Source organism: Diuraphis noxia, unplaced genomic scaffold (assembly GCF_037042655.1).
Source record: "Diuraphis noxia isolate RWA-SAM2 unplaced genomic scaffold, SU_Dnox_SAM2 contig0001, whole genome shotgun sequence".
Lineage (NCBI taxonomy): Eukaryota > Metazoa > Arthropoda > Insecta > Hemiptera > Aphididae > Diuraphis > Diuraphis noxia.
In genome coordinates this window covers 79,111,087-79,133,254 of record NW_028301711.1, presented here as the reverse complement: position 1 = coordinate 79,133,254, position 22,168 = coordinate 79,111,087, and the positions used below count along the sequence as shown (strand labels likewise).

The following is a 22,168-nucleotide window of genomic DNA, read 5'->3' as shown; positions in this document are numbered from 1 at the left end:
TGTGAGAGTAGGGGGAGGCGAAACGAGCATAACGGATTAACGACCGAATTACGCGTCCCGTGTGCCCACTGCAGCTTACATAATATATATATATGTACACTCAGACTTTATAATATATAGATATAATACACGATATTTCGTGCGTAATATGTATATGTGACACGGAGATAGGTACCGTCGTCGAAACCTTAACGACGACAACACTACCGTACGTATAGCTGATATATATATATAGTATTATGCGCATCACGATATTATTATTATTATTATTATTATTATTATTATTATATACCGACGCAGCTTCCGCCGTCGGGCCTTCCACCACGGTGAATTAGATACCAGCAAAACGCATTATATTCATCCGCACGCACACCACAACCGGAGTAATAATGATTATAACAGCGATATGTAACCGCTGTTTACCGTATATTTTATAGCACGTTTAAGGTCGGATACACGTTCAGCACGATACGGCACGTATACGCCACTGCAATAATTATACAAGAGACAAGTCACAATATCGGAACTAAAAAAAAAAAAACAAATAAGTAGTAAAATTGTCTACAACTCAAATGTTATGCGACATTTCTTTATCACTCGAAAATAAACTTACTTTTGTACTGGTTATGTTATTGTACACTTTAAATATTATTGGATACTGGCGTTTGAGATATTATTTCGACGATAGTTTTCATGAAATATTAAAAATAATATTAATATGTAGATATTGTTGATAGTCGTTTACTATTATTATAGCAATGAAAAATGATTTTAATAGTAACCTTTATTTCTCTTGCTTACTATATTATATTTTTTATATATTTTTTTTCAATACTTTTAAGAAACAAGTTCGTCATTTATTTCGTAAGGTTCTCAGAAACTTAACTGGAACGTAGTTCCTTTTTTATATGAAGGAAGGAACGTATTGGAATTTCGATCAATTTTAATAGGAACATGAACGATTTTATTTGTTCCCTTTTTCAGTGATTTGTTTTTTAAATGTATGAAATCTAAGTAACTCTTAGACCAAAAGTTTTTATAATTTTTGTTTTAGAAATGTATTGTCAGTATACTAATCTATACATACAATTAAACCTATTTACGACAATATAGGTTATATACGATAGATAATAAAAATATTTTAAAATTATTGAAGAAGGGAAATGTTCTTTATTAAGGATCGATGAAAGGAATTAGTTCCTTTTTTTTTTTAATCCAGAACACGAAACGATTTAGTTTTTTTTATTGATAAAATGAAGGTGAACTTAAATTAATTATTGGTTTTTTAAAAAAACCTTCCAAGTAATGATTTTTATTTTTATCAGTGTATATTTTGTTCCAACTGTCAAATGTGTTACAGTTTTTTAGTTACTTTTTGCTAGAAATCAAAATCTTATACGACTTCTAAATTTACTGAAAGATTTTTAATTCTGCATGATCGGATCAGTCCTAATCTACAGTATAGTTAGTTCGTTGATTAATAGGTTATTATAATTTACTAATAATTCATCAATAACTCATGATTGTGTATTTGATAATGGATATCATGATTTATGAACATGACACTATATACAGATATAGTAGAATACGGCCCTCGATTTTGACCAGTATAGGTTAAGGACGTTTAGACGTTTAGTTATATAATAATATTAGGAAAGATTTCACTGTCCGCTGTACAAATAAAAAGCAAATTTGAATCTGGTCTCTTTTTGACAGCATTAATTATTATGAAGTTAAGATATTTCAATGGGGATGTATTTCAATGTATAATAATAAAACAAAATATAAACAACTACCTTAACATTTAAAACTGTCAAAAATACAAAATGAAGACTTTTATTTTTATTCAAAAATATACATGGACATGGACGTATAAAAAGAGAACCACTACGTGAATAGCTTTGGAAAAAAAATGCAATATACAGCGAAATCATAGCCCTAAGAAATAATAATAACTAATAATGGCGTGTTATAACTTGAATGAGATCAGTACTGTCAGTAATCACAAAAATGTAAAGTGTTCATATGGTAACGTTTAAATTTGTGATCTTGAGTTGAAAAATGAAAAAAAAAATGTTCACCACAATTTCATTATTTATTGAAAAACCAATTGTAAATTTACAACTTTATTATATAATATTATATATCTTTATAATACCCATTTAAATTAATCACATTGACACTAGTGTATACGCATTAACTGAAATCAGGGTCGTAATATGGGGTCGGTAAAATGCCATTCACCCAATAATTGGGGCATTGGTGGTAATAGATACATTTATACGATATATTAGTTTTTTTTTTTCTAGATAACTTCCTTAACTACTTATGATGCAACTGTACTTTGTAGGTAGAAATTAAAAAAATAAATATTTTTATCATTATTATTTGCAACCGGCGTGGAAGTAAACACATATTTGTATGAATCGTACTAACATTAATATTATTATGTAATATAAAATTTGTATAAAACACCATCAGTATAACTTTATAGTTTAAGACTAGGCTTATCCAATCACTACTATAAAACAGTAGAGCCATTTAATAAGTGCTCCGGGCCAAAGTACTTTAAATATGAACCTATCGACAAGTCTATAAGTCAATAAATTTTCATGGCCGGAATTTTTAACAAACATATATCGTAGGGCACTATTGCATATAATAATAATCTTAGTCATTTAGAACAATATTGCTGTTTTGATGTATTTCTAGAAGGGTAATATTATTCGTACCACCGTAATCCCCGTAGTCAAAACCCGACAATTTTCGTGTCATTTTTTCCGTGGACGTTTTAACTGAAACCTATTTTTGACTGTACACGGCAGCAGGGTCTGCGTGGCACGTGGGACGATGTTGTGTATATAATAGTATTAGATTATTATGTAAACACTAGTTTGACCGCAGATATATAATAATGTATAATGCACTGGTAAGTGGTAACACAATTACGCGGTGGCATAATGCATATATATATATATATATTATGGTCGTGCGCTTGTGAGGTTAACGGTTTTCCCCTCTCGCCACACAGGCCCAATGCTCTTCCCTCGTGAGCTGCACATACATAATATACACAACAATATAATATGCACTATACATGGACGACGGTTAAAGTAATAATTATAACAATATATCGTGCACGCGACCAACGGAAGTTCATCTATATAATAATATACACAGAGATTGTTGCAGTGATGTGCAAGTGCAGCGCATGTATATAATATAGTGTTGGCAATCGACGTCGACGAGAATAATAATAATAATATATTTTCGTTATAAAGCGACATCTATATCGATACTCGTACGCGTCCCCCGGGATCAGGCATCCCTCGCCCTATTTTCTTTCATTTTCCGGTTGCGGCCGATTAGATAATCTGATTGCGACGATCCACGTCTTCGCGCGTGGTTTTTCCCACACGGCGTATGGCGACTCCCTCGGGTGACAGTAAAATCCACGTGTGCCGATTTCCGGTCGTTTCCCGTATAATAATCAATTATCAATTAGGTACACACACGACTATTGTGACCTTAAAATAATATGTGCTCTAAAAGAATGCACGCAAATGCGTCGTGAAAATATCAAAGTAGCGCACCTCTATGAATATTCCCATATAAACGACGTAATTTATCATGAAATACATTTAAAAAAACACCTATTCATAGTCAAAATTAACTATTTTCGTTATTATAGATATTAATATTATACTTATAGCAACTACACGTTTAAAACCGTGTTTTGTAATACAAACAACAATAAATATGTGTATACTTAAAACGTCGGGTATTAACCCATTATATATATATATATAGATATTTACGGTAATTATATAAAGTACGAATATTTTGTAAAAACTTTTATTAACACGATATATGCGTACTCAAATCTTCGAATCTCGACACTTCAGTAATGAATATATAACTTACGTTATATATATATATATATATTTTTTTTAATTTTTGGCCTATATACAATTTTTGAGTAAGAATTTTATTGCGTTTTTTAAATTCAATGATGAATGATTTTTTCTGTTTTTACACATTTATTTGTTCACAGTAATTTTATAATTACATAAAACTATAAAAAAATCAATAAATAATCTTAGGGTTATATAAATGTAAATGTTTAGTACCTAGTAGTTTTATAAAATATTCTTGTTATTTCTTATAATTGTCACAACGTATGTTTTTAATTCTGACCTAAAGATGATTGATTTCTTCTCCATAATTTAACTTACCTACTTTATGTAGGTAATATTATGTTTGTATTAAAGTTTAATGCTCATTGGTTATAACAGGTTACCGGTTATCTAAAGATTAAAGAATACTCAAAATCTGAAACATTACATACCTATGTAATATCAATATCGAATCCATGCAATATAAGTTGGTACACAATGATTTCAACTAATCATGAAATACTTCAGTTTTGAGGTATAAATACGTCCGTCTCCCGTTACAAGTGACATTAAACACGTAACATAAAATAATAATAATAAGGACGTATAAAATAACCTCATAAACAGTATAATAATTTATGATTCATTATAAGAAAATCGATTTATAATGGGAACGATTTGTTTCAAATAAATTCGCTTTGGATGACAGATCGTCCCAATACGAATAATAATGTTCATCTATTTAAGGCGTTTTGCTAGAAATTCAAAGGGAAATTAGATTCCGTTTTCACGGTTTGCCTCCGAACTACCCTTCGTCACGATACCAATAATCGTCATCATAACCATTTGTTAGTTACGTCACATTTTGTACATAACTGTCGCTGCAGGGTTAAATTGGGTCAATTCCACACAAACCTCTCTGACTTAGTGTTTTTGCATTGTTCGGCCAAATAACTTAATAAGGGAATACCACGGAGGGATTGTTTCCCTCGAGGGTAGGTTTCGAACCGAAATTCTTTATATTTTTTTTATTATTATTTTGCGGGGTGGTCAATTGCGCGTGAATTATATTATCTGCGATATTGAAGAAAAATCGATTTCGTTCAATCATGACATTATTTTTCATCGTAGCCCGTAGGTACCGTAAAAAATTACATTAGTTATAAGTTATAACAAATACAATTTTGTAAACAATCAATGTGTAACGAAATGATTATTATAAGGTGATATAGATATTATTAGGTTTATGTTCATCACCATGTCATCACTTGTGATTATATAGTCATAACTTATTAGGTTTATATCTATGAATCTCTAACTCAAATCTGTTATTTTATTTTATTCTATAAAAGTTGACATTGTCAATATAAATACATTTTGATCGTGGACAAAATCAGTAGGCTAAACAGAAAAAATATGCAATAATGATATACCCCGCTAATACGGGGCTAATACAGGAAACACTTTGAAAATTTAAATATCTGATTTTTTATAAGCTCTATGATAAAATATTTATGGAATTTAGTATATGTATTCTCTTTATCAAACTAGAAGTTTTAATATAAAGCAGCGTTATCTAAAAAATGATATAATTACTCTATTTTTCCTGATAAATTTATTTATATATTAGTTTCAAAAATGATACACCACATATTTTGTCAATAATATGAAATACCTCACGTCCAATGTTATCTATTACCACAAATCGATTTCAACTAAAGTATTATTACAATATTTCATTATCTATACTAACCTTTGCGGTGGATTGAAGTTATAACTTCTAACTGCAGTTTTGGCCACAATCTTGACAATCCCCATATCAGGATAGTTTGAACGGAGACCTATGTTCTAAATTAGCTACTTATTTAGTGAATATCAAAAGTACAAAACTAACGATACCACCAAATATTGAACAAAATAAGGGCTACCTAGCTATGTCCAGAAAATGTTTATAGTGGATAATTTAGTGTTGTACATAATAAACTCGCAATACCAAAAAAAATATTTAAAATACATAATATTAAATAAATACACAGAACAATCGAATAATTATTTTTTTAGCCGCAATTGCAAGCACAAGAGATTAAAATTATAAAAACCAATGAATTTCGTACTATTGTTGTAGGCAATAGATAGATGCTAATTGTATCTTGTCATTACGTGGCCACTACTAATTAATCACTAATAAAAACATGTTGGATCTATTGTATTACATTTTTGCTTAAAAATTGTTACTGTTAATGAAATTAAAAAAATTGAAAATTACATGATTATTATACTTCATTGATTTTTCTGTAGTTTTGAATTTAATATTGTGAATTTTATTTTCGATCCTTTAAAAATACCAACTATAGTATTCATACCAGAAACTAGGTACCTTAAATGTTGAAAATCAAAACATTTTTATTGTTCTTTATAGTGACGTCAGACACAATAAATACATTTTTTTTTTAAACAGCACACTTCATTGTAAACCAAAGATCTGCTCAGAACATAAATTGGATTTCCGTATGAATTTTTACAATCCCATAGGTATATTCTTTTAATTGAGTGTTGGAATAAACATTTTTCAACGAACTCACACTTTATACAAAATAAATAATATATATTTTCGTGAATAAACTCGTGTAAGTAAAACTAAAAGATCGGTAAACAAAATGTGTTCAGAAACATAAAATGTTTTTATCTTATACTGTATAGTGTATAGTATACATTATACAACAACGTGGTTTGAAAACAGTATTTTTTCCCGCACGTAATTTGAACGTTACCCAAAGTGCCTTATAACGAACCGCTATCTCTTTTGTTATAACATTATACGGACATCGATAAAAACAAAAACTTCAGATGTAAATACTCAAAAATATAAAACATGATAAAAAACATCCAGGCCCAGTTGTTTTCGTTTATAAAGATTACAAATTGAGGTTTTGCAAACATATAACCAGTGGACTGGTAAAAAATGAACACTGCAGTTAAACTCTGATAGAAATATATAGATCTAAAAAGAAATAAAAAGAGATAATATTCTTAATGCACTAAGAGTTTACCACACTAAATTCACACACAACTCTATGTTAGTTAAACAAATTAACACTTTACCTATACCAAAGGCACTCCATCAAGTACATCATTTTCAACTGCCCAATTTTAAACGTAGCCAATAAAACACTCTGGAAATTTATAATTTATATTCATTGATATATTATCAAATCCCTTCATCATAATTTATTATTTAAAATAATTTAAATATACAGTGTTATAAAATGTAAAAATTAAAATATTTATGTGAGCTAATAACCTTTATAGTTGATGCTAAAATAAAATAAATTAAACTAATAATAATAACATAAAATAGAAATTATTTAGTAATAATCTTAAATATGTCTGTATTGAAAATGATAATACAAACGCCACGCCGTCCGTTTAAGCTTATATTATGTTCTTAACCCTTCACTACTAATACTATGTATTTAGCTGAAATTCATTAGATTCGCTTTATTTTATGGGGATGAATATAGTCAACAGTAAATTAAATAAAATCAAACAAACAATAACGAAACTAATAATATTATGATCGTCAAATTTCTTTAAACCCCCTATTAATCACATGGTTACCACGGTTCATACAACTGCAGACTAATAATGTAGGTATAACGTATAAAATTACAAGACCAATTAAAATAATAAAATAAAAAACTAAACCTAACTACGTCTTCAGAGTATCATTACCTAATACTAAAATTCTAGATACATAGATTAAATAGGTACCTACTGGAGAAATGTTCTCCTCACAAATAAATTAAAAACTATCAAGTCTATCATCCATAAATGGATTTCTCCCATACCCTAAAAATAAGAGACGAAGCCATCATAACCCGTGTAAGAATAGGTTACACAAACATCACGCACTTCTTTCTCATCTCCAAAGAACCAGCTCCAGTATGTTAAACATGCAAGAAAAACTTCTCCATTGACCATACCGCTTAAAATACGATGAAGCATAGAACATTTTCAACATCCCAACATCCTTCCGAGTAGCTCTTAGCGAAGACAATACCGAAGCAATTTACAATTTTTTCATTATATTTATTTAAACCACAAATCGTAGAAATCTTAAACACTACATTCCCGTTCATATTTTTTACAATTACAGAAAAACAATCACAAATTGTTGTTGAAGCTTTTATCTTATAAAAATTTTAAATTTAAGAAAATAACGAAACAAAAATTATGAAAAATAAAAAAAAAAATTTTAAATGATAAAAATGATCAATAATAATTCTACGATTGGTAAAACTTTGATTAAAGTTTTTCATTGTATGAGCTGAAGTATAAATAAAAAAAAGTGAGATTATTCTTGATATCATAGCGAAGAATCATAATTTGATTTGAATTATCGTTTGTTATTTTTTGTAACTGAGAAGAAAAACAGCAGAACAATATTGTGTAAAAGCTGTTGCATATATGCGTTAAACCATTATATCCTTTTGATGTTTTGGTTATTAATATATTTTATTATCGTATAATATATTCATTTTTACGTATTAAATACTAAAAACTCATTTTTTAAGTATGGCAATTATACCTATTATAACTAAGATTTAAAATACATACTTAAGTATTTTGAACAAATCGGTAAAAACGATTGGTTGATGTAATATTATAATAGTAAAGCGAAAAGTGACCTTGTGCTTAACAATGATTTGTGTATTGTGTCATTGTGCACCCATTGTTATTGAAAATGTATATTACCTAATTGTCATATTTTTCACAACATATTTTATCATCCAAACAAGTTGTATTATTATTAATATAATATTTAGAGGACTTTCTCTTTACATATTATTTTATACTCTATGAGCAATATAGTATTATTGCGTATGAAAATATTCACAAGTATATAGAAAACTCAAAACACCGACTGCGTTCAGTTACCGCATGGTCATGTTACATTGTTACACGAAATTGACAAAAAAACACATTATATTATATCATGAATAAAATTCATTGAGAAGAAATGTATCGCAATTATTTAAATATCGATAATATTGGTAAAGTGTTTGTAATATATTTCGTCATACGCACAACAGGGGATCTGTGCCACCAACCTCGATGATGGGTTTCATTGAAAAGGAATTTTAAACACTGGTGTATAAATGCACAATAATAACAACAATATATATATATATTAAAATACCGTGAGAAGGGACGGGAGATACCAAGGATAATAATATCCATGTGACAATGTGTAGGACATCTGACGAGTATTTTTTTTATGATTATTGTCATAATATTCCAGACCTCAGCGACCATTAGATTTTACGCACGGACATACAATGTTATTGTATGTACATATCTGTTATATTGTGAATTACAATGATATAAGTGTATATTCATACTTACTTCAATAAAAGAATGGCATTAAAAATTTTGTACACGATTGCGCCTCTTTTTGTAATGGACATTTTAAACAGGTGGGTTTACCGTCCCGCTGATGTGGCGAAACATCACATTCACTTAACAAAATTACAATTAAATAGATGGCTTTATCCTAAAAATCAGTTCGGTAATTTTTTTTTTTACTGGTATCTATATACCAGTAAAATATTCAAAAATTCAACTCAAATTTAAAATTCTAATTTATAATCACCCAATGGTTGCTACAACCCATAATATGGTGCTCAACTTAAAGGCTTAACATACAAACACACAAAAAGTAATTCAATCAAAAAGCCTCAGATTCAAATCTATTATATGCTACTTCATAGTTCATATAACATGTTTCAAAGCATATATCATTCATCGAACTCCACACTGATCTTCACATTAAAAAAGTTAACGAAATAGCTAAACTTACACAATAGTACTTCTAGTTCATAATCCGACTTCAATCAAATCACCAACTCGTCTGACTCCCACGATCTAATCTTGGTACCTATATATACGCATGTCCTCCGAATTCCCTGTCGAAAGTTTCAAACGGCAGTGGATACGAGACCTTATTATTTAATTAATTAAACACACAAGTGCACTGCAATAATCCCTTATCAAATTCACGCTAAAGTACTGTCACCGGATAGTACCCCACATTATCAAATCCCAGTATACTATAAGAATTCATAATCTATTCATCTCTATATTGTCTCTATGACACGAATAGGTTGTATAATTTCTTCAAAAATAATAAAATTAACCTATTCAATTAAAAATTAATATAACTTCCATAATATCACAATATATATTATGGTTAGGTTAGGTATACCTTTTTCATAACTTAATTTAAAATATTTATTCAAAACGTGTTTGTCGTGATTGAAATTGAAGTTGTCGATCGATTAATCAGTATACAAACAATCCAGCGACTAAAATAGAAACACGCTGGCGAGAGGAAAAACTATAAGCTGAATCATACACATTTGGCCAAGTATGTCTGCTTAGAGCTTACTATTTATATATCAATCGTTAGGTTACAATATTATATTAGTAGGTAGGTATAATAATATGTAACATTCATTTTTGATATAGGTATTTACATTTTGTTTAAGATCGAAACGATTTTCGTTATTTTTATTTCATCGAAGGACATTGATTATAATTTGCACACAAATGTTAGGAGGTATAACATTTATATAATAAAACATTATAAATACCTACACGAGTTATATCGCACCGACGTCGAGTGGACTTTGGTCTGCAGTCAAGAAGCTAATAAAAAACTATTCGATATCGACAACCTTTAAAGTTTAAATGTTATGAAACCACTTATAGCGTATATTTTTACATTTTGATAGCTATAATATAATTGATGCTTTTTGTGTGCCTTTAAAGAGCGTAACTCACATTTTTATTTGATGTTTTAAATTTTGATAACTATTACTATATATTTTATATTGTAAATAACACAATAATAATATAATTATTATCATCCGTTGAATTAAAAATATGAGATGGATCATAGATGCATACTAGGTTACTGCGTTTCCGAACTTTGGATTGGAAAGTGGTTCAATTTTTTTACCTAATTATATATATATAAAAAAAACAATCTCCGTTCTGATAGCACTAATGGACACAGATTACAAGTTTGTGACAGTAGATGTCGGCGGGTATGGTAAAAAGTAAAACAGCGACGGTGCAGTATTCAGAGTCACAATTAGGGAAAAGTTTTTTTTTTTTTTTTATATCGTTTATTAAGGCTTCAAAAACACAGGTTTGTAGCATACTTTAATCAAATGCTAAACAAGAAAAATAATATATGTATACATTACAATTTAGTATGAATTTTAAAGCATTATTATTATTTACAATGGATATTTAGTGTTTATATTATGGAAAAATGTGGCGATTGCCGCTGTGTTCCCATCTTTGAAGGCTTGGTGGAGAGAAATTCTAAGGTAGAAAATCAATAATAAATACATATATTTTATAATTATTTAACATGGCTACGAGATGCATACCACCATTATTAGTCAAATAGACCTGTTATTACACCTTGTATAGTACAGGTACTATAGTTTGTTTTTCCACGAATAAAAATATTAAAATAGCCTTAATATTATGATAATAAGTATGCTACTCGTATTTGTGCACTAGCAATTTAATAAATAATAAATTACAATAATATGTTAAAATATTTTTTTACTATTATGGACATTTTTAAAAATAATTTGTAAATTGAAATTGAAAATGATGCTAAATTATTTTTATTTCTCAATTCTAAATTCTACTTATGATGGAATCAAATGTGAATAATTGTCGTCATAATAATTATTGTCAATCGTTGACTATCCTAGTTCTTAAAATAAGTATTGAAAATTAGAATCGAATATCGTACAGTAGATAAGATAATAACGCATACGTTAGAACGGAATATTGACGTTAAGTAACGTATATTGTTTATTTACTACGACTTATCGATTTTGATTACAATACTTCATAGAAATAGCCTATCGGCTATAACTAGCATGGCCCATAGCCCATAGGTATAAACTATTAAACTATAAGCATTGATGATCGATTAAATATTATATAATTGTATTTCTGATCGAATATCTATAATTTGTGTTTAATATCAAATCTCAATATCTGCGTTCGCTTTAGTTGTGTAGACGACGCGCGACGTAGACGTGTAGTATTTCATGAGCAGTGGACGAGTTCAAACCTTTAAAGTTTTAAACTAATATTTTGTTATTGTGATTTGTCAGTTAGTAATAACAAGTAATAATGAATAATGAAAAGAATAAGATTGAGTGGTTCGAAATATAAAAAAATAGCATTAGAAAAAAAGTTGAAAGAAGAAAAAGTTATTGCAAAAACGCCAAAATTAGATAGCATTTTTAAAAAGGTAAATTTTTGAAATATTATACGTAATGATAAAAAAACATGTCTTTATATTTTTTTTTTTTTGAATTTAAATTTTAGTTTTAATTATATTGTAATTTATACTGTAACCGATAAATAGAAGTTTAGTATATACATAACTTGACGTTACGTCATTTAGGTATTTTATTTTATACAAGTTACAAACCATCTTTGACTATTACGTTCGAATTTATATAGACATTTTTGTTTTTAATATTCCATGAGATACATATGAGTAATGACACATTTTGTGATGCATTTGAATATTTTTGTTTAATTTTGGTTTTATTGAATTCAATTTTGTTGTTCGACGTCACAGTTTTATTCTTTGGTTTTAGGATTCATATTCAAGTGTTCAAAACGACGAAATTGTAAAAAAAACTAAAAAATGACGAACTTAATTCTAATAATCTATTATTGATTAGCTGAAACTAATAATTTTGATGAACAAAAACTTAGATTATAAATAAATAAATACTTAAATAATATTTAATGTTTTTTATGGTTTTTTTATTGGTGGGGGGGGGGGGGGGTTGGCTGGAGGAGTGGCAAAAAATGTTTTCTCCATGATAGCATTGGGCCTTAATCCAGCTCTGATAGTCCTGATTCTAACAACACTAAACATAGGTCACATAAACCATTGTTATGGACAATGAAAGTAAAGTTACTATTACTACTATTATAACTATTATTACTACTATTACTACTCATAACTATTTATGATAAAATGAACAGTATAATTTTGTTTATAGACTATGTTAAATCTTTTATTTGCATACAACAAAGGTGGCGGGAATATTCTTGCATATATCGTAAAAAATAATGGTCATTATTATAAATAGTTCTTTGAAAAATTGTGATTGATTTTCTATTATTTTTCAATTTATAAAGGTTCTTGACTTCTTAGTTTATCACGTTTACACTTTAACAACCAATACATATTTACTGACATTTACTAATACTAATACCAAAATCCTTTTTGCCATACCTATATTATATTAAGAACCAAAACAACGGATAAAACACGATTGCATACGTTTGTGCTGTTGGCAACACGATTTCATATGAAATTTTACACAACGTTGTCAAATTTAGCAATTCAATCGTATATAAAATAGATAATAATATAATATAGAATAAATAAAATGAGGTTAACTAAATAATAAAAAAGTAATTAGTAAATAAATAAAATCGTTAGTTATTTTTTAAAAAATATCGTAAATACATTTTTTTTTTAATGCTTGAATATAAATTTCTTGACATCTAGAGCATACTAATTTTAAATATTGAATTACATTTTTATGGATTTTATACTCATCATAATCATTTATTGTATTTTGAATTCTGTTAAAGTCTTTTTTGCCATATTCTTTACTCTTCTATTATTAACCGATTGTATAATTGAATAACAACATGACGTGTTGAAGGAGGAGCACTATGAGATTGTCCATTTTAAGTCATATGAAATCTTTCAAATCTATTTGTGATAATAAAAATACTTGATAATTCGATTGACAAAAAAAATATAATTTCATAAAATAAGACTGATTTTGATTCAAAAACAGGCAAAATGCAAAAAATTAAAATTAAATTTTTAATTTGAGTTCTCTGTATAAGAAACACATTTTTAGCTTACTCTGCTATTTTTTAAGCATCTCATAAGAAATATTATGTAAATGCTATAAAATCTCAACCACTGTCATATACCTAATGGTATATATATAGGTACCGGTATGAAAATTTGGAACAGCGCCTAAAAACTTCGTAGGCAATCGAGTAGTTAAAAATCAGGTAAAATCATGCGGAATCGTGTAGCTTAAAAAGGATCGCCGATAACGAACGTACGCAATCGTTTTTCACCCGAAACAACCAAGTCCTGAACATGCACCCGAACCGAAATGACTATACACTATTCTGGTAGAAAGGTTGCGATCTCCGTTGTACGTATAAGTACCTCCACTATATTATAATGTGATGTCATCGTCTCGACACAATAACAAAATAATTTACGGATTATCACCGAGGAGATGCCGTCACCGCCGTCAATCGCAGCTCGGACTCCAGTGGCATACCGCGGGCGCATTCTCTGTTCGATAATCGACAGCGCTTCATACGCCACCCCGATGACCGTACGGATAACATACGTCACCAAATCACGAGGTATTCCTCTCTCCCTTTCTCTCTCACCATCAATCACTCTCTATCTCTGCCTCTCTCCATATAATATATTCTGCTCACTCTTTCTCTCTCTCCATCCCGTTAAAGCCGGCCGAGATGTCTATCTGCAGCAGTCGTGGACGGACGAGAAATGATGAAATATAATATCGCCGTAACACGTAGTAGGTACTACATTATAATATTATAATACAATGTCAAAGGTGCGCGTAGGTATAGAATATTATTGAATGCGCGGTGCGAGGGGTGGTAATAACCGTCTCCGGAGACGATCGGACGGCGATAAATCCGATGACGATATCAAAAACCTATATTATGTGCAGTAGGTAACTTATATTGTACACATCATAATGCTATGTGCGTACCTGTATCGGTTCGACGACGGCCGTTGGAGATGACGAATCGAAGAAAGTAAACAATGTCGTAAACGATCAATTATAAAATGTTATTACGTCGTGTGTGCTGCGGCGCGGTCAGTTGTCGTACGCGCGCGCATCTGTCATTCTTAACGTCTGAATTTCGCTGCAGAAGCCGATGTTATCGCGTACGAACTGCTGCGGTCCAGCAATCGCGGTCCTTAAAATAATAATAATAACACGCGAGTATTATAATAATAATAATAATCCGAATGTGATCCGGCCCGACCGCGGACTTACGGCCGAAGACGAGATTCCCACGGGACGCGCCCGCACAAAAACGGCTCAGCGGGAAACGAGATGTGCCGAGCGGGGGCCCGACGACGTCTTGACTTGGGTATACGACGGTCACTTTTTTCTCTCTCTCACTCTCTCTCTCTCTCTCTCTCTCTCTCTCTCTCTCTCTCTCTCTCTCTCTCTCTCTCGAGTTTATTATTATTATTATCATAATACTGTAGCGTTTTTATTATTTTATTTTATGTTACGATGTTTATTATATTATTATAAATGATACGCAGACTGCGCGTGTATGTGTGTGATGTTGCCTGTGACAAAAAAAAAAAAAGAAAAAAAAACATTGCGAGTATAGTATAATAATAATCGACCGTATCGATTGTACCACGGCGTCAGAGTCGCGAGATCCGTGTGAACGGCGAGGAAAAAATGATGTTTTTTTTTTTTTAACATTGTATTATTTTCGGCATTTTGTGTCACTCACGCCTGTCCCGTCGTCTGCCGTGGCCGGCGTCGAGGGAATATCAATTTCACATTTTGAGCGCGTGTACAGTAAAATGCGCTTCACCCCTAAAAACGTGCTAGTCCTGTCCGCGCAAACCACGAAACTTTTTAAGATAGCACAACTGTTTATTTTAAATTACAACAAAATATAATTTACACTCCATGGCATGCTTAAGCTTGTAAACAATAAAATATATAAATAACTACCACCTCCGTGGTCTGGACGAAGTCTATATTTATATTTTATATAACCACCAGGGTGGAGCGTCGGTTAGTGCGGTGTTTAGATGGAGGCGAACGCCTCGGGAGGCACTTTTATAGAGGGCTGGCGATTTTTATAGTTTTTTTTTTTTTTACTGGGAGAACATAAAGGCTCCGATTACTGTAGCAGGTCATTATAGTTAACATTAATATTACGATAGATATCGTTTTATTTTAACTTGAATAATTACGGTCAACGAATATAATTTGTGATAACATTACAATAATATATATATATATATATATTTTACAACTAATTGCATTTATAAATTTAAATTTTAAATATCATATTTTTATATCAATACCAAGTTACCAACGAGGCGGTCGATTTGTCCCCCAAAACTGAACAGCGTCTATAAGCCACCCGCCAATTATATACGCATGTAGCTTAGCGCAAAACCCTAAATTTTGTAAACTACAAAATATTTATCTTTAAGACACGTGCACAAAAATATTATTTTTCGGGGTGATTTATGACAAGTATGATGCTATATTATAGTTTGATATAATATAAATGGAATACACGAGTAAAAAATATATTTTGCTAGAAAAAAAAACAAATTTCGTTAAGTGAGCCGATGATGATTTATATTTTATGTTATATAATAGGTATATACTATATATACTTGCAGCCTAAATCGTTGCACCCCATATTTTATCATCTAGTACAGCTCGCAATCACCAATACAAGTTGATTTAGCTGCTTTCCTAACTCCCTACCATACGTACCATGTAATTTATTAATATATTATTAAGTATATTACCAACACGAGTCACGATTATACAATTTTTGCAAAAAAAAACATAACAGTGATCGATTTTTTTGTTTTGATACATATTGATATATTTTCAAATATTTGCAACAAAAAATAACACAATTATGTTTGCTAAAATACAAATACAATCATAAAATCAAATTCTTTGTTAGACAATAAACGTTAGTTTTGATGTTCAACTACATTATATATTTTTAATGTTTTTTTTAAATTTATTAATTATTCAATAATAAGAAAAATTTTTTTTTAGTACCAGATATAGGTTTGGCTATAAAGGCACGGAACCTAAATATACAGCCCAAATAATATTATTAACGAACAATGTATATTTGCAAAGTTAAGACAAATAATGTTCACTTACCTACCTGACTTATTCATTGCCCAAAGGAAATAAATTATTGTGTTATACATTCATACCTAATATAAACATAATATTATAAAAAAAAATAACTAACACTTTTTTTAAATAAATTCATTATTACGTACAATATACATCATAATTCATAGTCCAACCCCCCCCCCCCCCTAGTTACTTGGTATATTGCTGTCATAAGTACCTATAAGGATTTGGTAAGATGATTAGAGTTTTGAGTCTTTCAATTATTGCAAAAATCCAAAATTAATTTAATAAAAAGCTTATTATGTGTAGTAGACTTCAACGATTTTCGCAGTCTTTCCTAGCGAATTTTGTGAAATCTTCAAAAAAATGAAATAACAAAACTCTATGAAACATAACACCATGCAAAACTGCACCCAATTTTTTATCGGAAATTGTATTGCATTAAGACTTAAGAGCATATGTCCACTCAATCTACAATATATATATGGAATAAAAATAAAACTGTTTGTAAATTTAAAATGTATAATTTTGTAATAAAATCATCAAAATCGTTGTTTATTGAAAACATAATTTAATCAAATGTAATAATTAGTTTATGAGGACGCTATACACATACGTGTTATAAGTGCGTAGCATGGCGAATTTAACCTTAGCAGATCATGTTTGATTCCGTTAGTTTAAACATTAGAGTAAATTGTCCTATTATGAATGTTGATGGTAAGAAAATTATCTGTATTTGTATGTGGGTTTTTTATGATAACTTAGTTTTTAAGTGAGCTATGACTTTATGAGTATTTTTAATTTACGCTTATTTATATACGCATAAATTGCTACAAAATTCAACCATTTTAAAAAACACAGATAATGTTCTTAACATCAAGTTTCGTAATAGGTTGATTCACTTTAGTTTTTAAACTAAAAGAGCTAAACGTGATCTACTGAGCGTAAATTTGATATGTTAACTGCACTTGGACGGAGACAATAAATGGTTGTGTTGCGTCCTCTAACGTGTAAACTGTAAATTAAACGGCATTGGCCAATATTGGCAATTGTGAATAGGTAGTACATGTATGATGTGTCCAAGGTACTTATACATATATTAATAATTTTACTATAATCTTGAGCTCAACAATGTTTTTGACCTTTGTGATTTTAAAATAAATAAATAGGTATCTAATGTCTCTCCTATTTACAAACACTTTAATAATGATTTCATACATTAATACTTGATGAGTATACCATCGCGAGTCGCGACAATAAATAAATTATACGTTATTGTTTATATGTTTTGATGCAGTATAATGTTCACTCATACAATCATTTCCAATAATGTTTATTGTTGGATTTGGCCTTTATTTTGATGTTCATACAGGGTTATCATTGTCAAAAAAATGTATAACCAATCATAAGATAAACGAATCTAAATATTATTATTTTATCATTAAATTGTCAATAGCAGGTCATGGTGATAATTTTCCGAATGAAAATGTATTTTGATGGTAGATCAAATTATCAAATGATTTTATGTGATTTTTATACTATATGTAGGTATTTATATAATATTATAGTGTTTGAATATATTTGATAATACTTATAAAGTGTCTTTAGAATTTGTACTCAAATAACTATATATTTTATCAAATACTTTAATACTTCTAAAAATTAACATCTGCATCTATATATTTTAATAGGATGTTACCACTGAGTATCCTCCCAAATCATTCGATTCATGTAATTTAACTCATTTTTTTTTTTCTGTATCTTATCAAACCTACTAATTGTACAAAGAATATGTATAGATTGTAAATTTCGTCAATAAAATCAAAAAAAAAATCTTTATTTGAATAATTTTCATAAGTACTTGTCACAGCTTCAAACCGTTAGGATTTTTTGTGGTTAATGGTTTTAGTTCATCTACTTTTTTTTTTTTTTTTTTTTTAAAACTGGTTAATATTTGATTTTTACGTATTAAGTCAATATTTGAACTTCAAATGCTAATAAAAATAATCGTGACTATGTATTTTTATAATTTTTTAATCACTATAAGAATAACTTATGAGGAACTTTGTATTAAATTTTCAAGTATTTTGATAGGGCCATAAAAATTTTATCGACACTTCAAAAAAATTTCAGTTGTCTATAAATACCTCAAAAAAAGTCAAAATATTTTGAAAATTAAATCATGTAAAGAAAATGCCAATCTAAATAACTGGTAAAATTGTTCAAGTATCTATGATTTATACTTTTTGAATAATAACAAATGTTTAAAATCGTTTGATGATATATCGTTATCGTTACGCTATTTCGTAAAAATTTAAAATTCTAACGCACATAAAATGTTTCCTATAATGATGCTTCGAGTTTTCTCTATAGCTACTTGAAGGAAAACTTATGGAAAACTTAGTTTTGTAATTTTAATCCTTAGTTATAAACGCAAAAAATTTTATGATTTTTCAACTTAAAACTAATTTGCAAATATTCATGGTTTTGACGAATTTTTGCCAATATTTGAACTTCAAATGCTAATAAAAAAAAATTGTGCCTATGTATTCTTATAATTTTTAATCACTATAAGAATAACTTATGAGAAACTTTGTATTAAATTTTCAAGTATTTTGATAGGGCCAAACAATTTTTATCGACACTTCAAAAAAAAATGTTCAGACAAATTGAAAATTTCAGTCGTCTATAAATATCTCAAAAAAGTCAAAATATTTTTAAAATTAAATCATGTAAAGAAAATGCCAATCTAAATAGCTGATAAAATTTTCAAGTATCTAGGACTTATACTTTTTTAATAATAACAAATATTTAAAATCGTTTCAGGATAAATCGTTATCGTTACGCTATTTCGTAAAAATTTAAAATTCAAACGCACTTAAAATTTTTCCTATAATTATGCTCGAGTTTTCTCTATAGCTACTCGAAGGAAAACTTATGGAAAACTTAGTGTTGTATTTTTAATCCTTAGTTATAAAGGCAAACAATTTTATGATTTTTCAACTTCAAAATTACTTGCAAATTTTCGCGTTTTCCACAGATTTCGTAAAATTTTGAACTGTAAACGCTTATTAAAAAAAATTGTGACTTACGATTTTTTATTTTTTTTAGCTACAATAAGAACAACTCATAAGGAACCTTGTATTAAATTTTCAAGTTTTTTTGGTCGTCCAACATTTTTTTACCAATACTTAAAAAAAAAATTCTCAAAATAATTGAAAATTTAAGTGGTCTATAAATAACTCAAAAAAAGTCTAATTTTTTTGAAAATTTAACTGTATATAGATAACACTAACATAAATATTTGGTGAAAATTTCAAGTATATACAGTGATTAGTTTGTGAATTACAACCATATAAAAAAATTGATTTGGTCGAAAACTGATTTTGCGTAAAAATTCCCGTTTTTCTGTCCTTTTTTTTGTTTTTCTCGATTTTTTTGAAAACTGTTGGAAAATGTTTACTTTTGACCTCTATAATGCACCAAGGATCTTCAATTTTACATCGGAAACCACCCCCAAAGTTTGAAATCGAAGCATTATTTTGACTAGTTATGCTGTACACACACAAAAAAAAAAAAAAAAACATCATTGTAAAATCAATACATTCATCACTTCTTTCAGAATCTAAAATAAATATATATATTTATAACAACTTAATACCTCAGATAATTTTCCGTCATAATTATGAAATAATTAATTAGAAAAATCAACTATCGTTAAATATCCAGATAAAACTAAGGACATATTATTATACTTCCATGCACATTTTTAAGTTTTAGTCTTTAATAACAATATTATATGATAATATATAATTATAATATACTATAAAATAAAATACAAACAAAAATAACATAGTAAATATATACTCACTATTGTATGATTATAATAAAAAAAAATTCGTATAATTGTATCTGACAATATGTGTGAAATGTGCATTGTTATATTTTTTTGTTTTTACTATTATTTTGATTTTTTTTTTCATGATGTCAATTTAATGATAGTTGATAGGGTATACTTCCGATACTCGGGGTTTTATCATACATGCAGTGTTACCTTTACAGTTATGCTCGATAAGTAGATTATTATGTATTAAGATATTAAGTTATATATTATAAGAATAACTTCGATGAATTATATTTATGTAATTCAATAAAGAACAAATAATAAACAGAGTGTTAAATGATATTATATTCATCATAAAGTATACACCATATATTATCAGTGCAAACATTATATATTAACCTGATCTATCCTATTTTAATATGATCCTTGGATCTTTGATCAAACCGATCGTAGTGGCAGGTGCGTAACTTTATGATTCGTCAAACTGGAGCTTCTGGAGAACGATTTGTCACACACATCGCACCTATACGATTTTTGACCAGTGTGTGTACGTCGATGTCTTGTCAAGTTGTTGCATTGGCTGAACGATTTGTCACACACATCGCACCTATACGATTTTTGACCAGTGTGTGTACGTCGATGTCTTGTCAAGTTGTTACATTGGCTGAACGATTTGTCACACACATCGCACCTATACGGATTTTCGCCAGTGTGTGTACGTCGATGTACGGTCAAGTTGCTACATTGGCTAAATGATTTGTCACACACATCACACCCGTACGGCTTTTCGCCAGTGTGTGTTCTTCGATGTGTTGTCATGTTGTTACATTGGCTGAACGATTTGTCACAAACATCGCACAAATACGGTTTTTCGCCAGTGTGTGTACGTCGATGTACTGTCAAGTTGCTACATTGGTTGAATGATTTGTCACACACATCGCACCTATACAGTTTTTCACCATGGTGTATGGGTCGATACATTTTCAAATTGCCATTTGGGTTGAACGATTTGTCACAGGGATTGCATTGGTAATTTTTCTTATTCATGTTTTCGTCGGAGTGATGGCAGGCTACTTCTATTTGTACACAATTTATTTAATATTTAAGTGTTTTTTGGGTTTTTCGTAAATCTATTTGGTAACTATACACTTTTTTGTTTATGATCGATTAGACTTTATTGACCACACCAGATTTTCAAGCCAGTATTTTATGTAGTATTTTTTAACATTATATAAAGTATAATATTATGGCCTTACGTATTATTAATTTATATTAAATTTTATAATAATACCTGATTCCCATGCACTTAATTGAAGGTTAAATACTAACTCTATGCAAAAATGGAAAATTGTTTACGT

General features: G+C 29.2%; 1 protein-coding gene across 1 annotated transcript in view; it reads right to left on the bottom strand.

The window, feature by feature from the left end:
• Positions 1-21,845, bottom strand: part of LOC107162340 (uncharacterized) — a 148,686-nt gene extending 126,841 nt beyond the window's left edge. The window contains exon 1 of the mRNA XM_089215147.1: positions 21,284-21,845. Within this exon, the coding sequence (XP_089071273.1) occupies positions 21,284-21,791 (508 nt within the window). The 5' untranslated portion in view covers positions 21,792-21,845. The remainder of the gene's footprint in view (positions 1-21,283) is intronic.
• Positions 21,846-22,168: the final 323 nt, after the last annotated feature.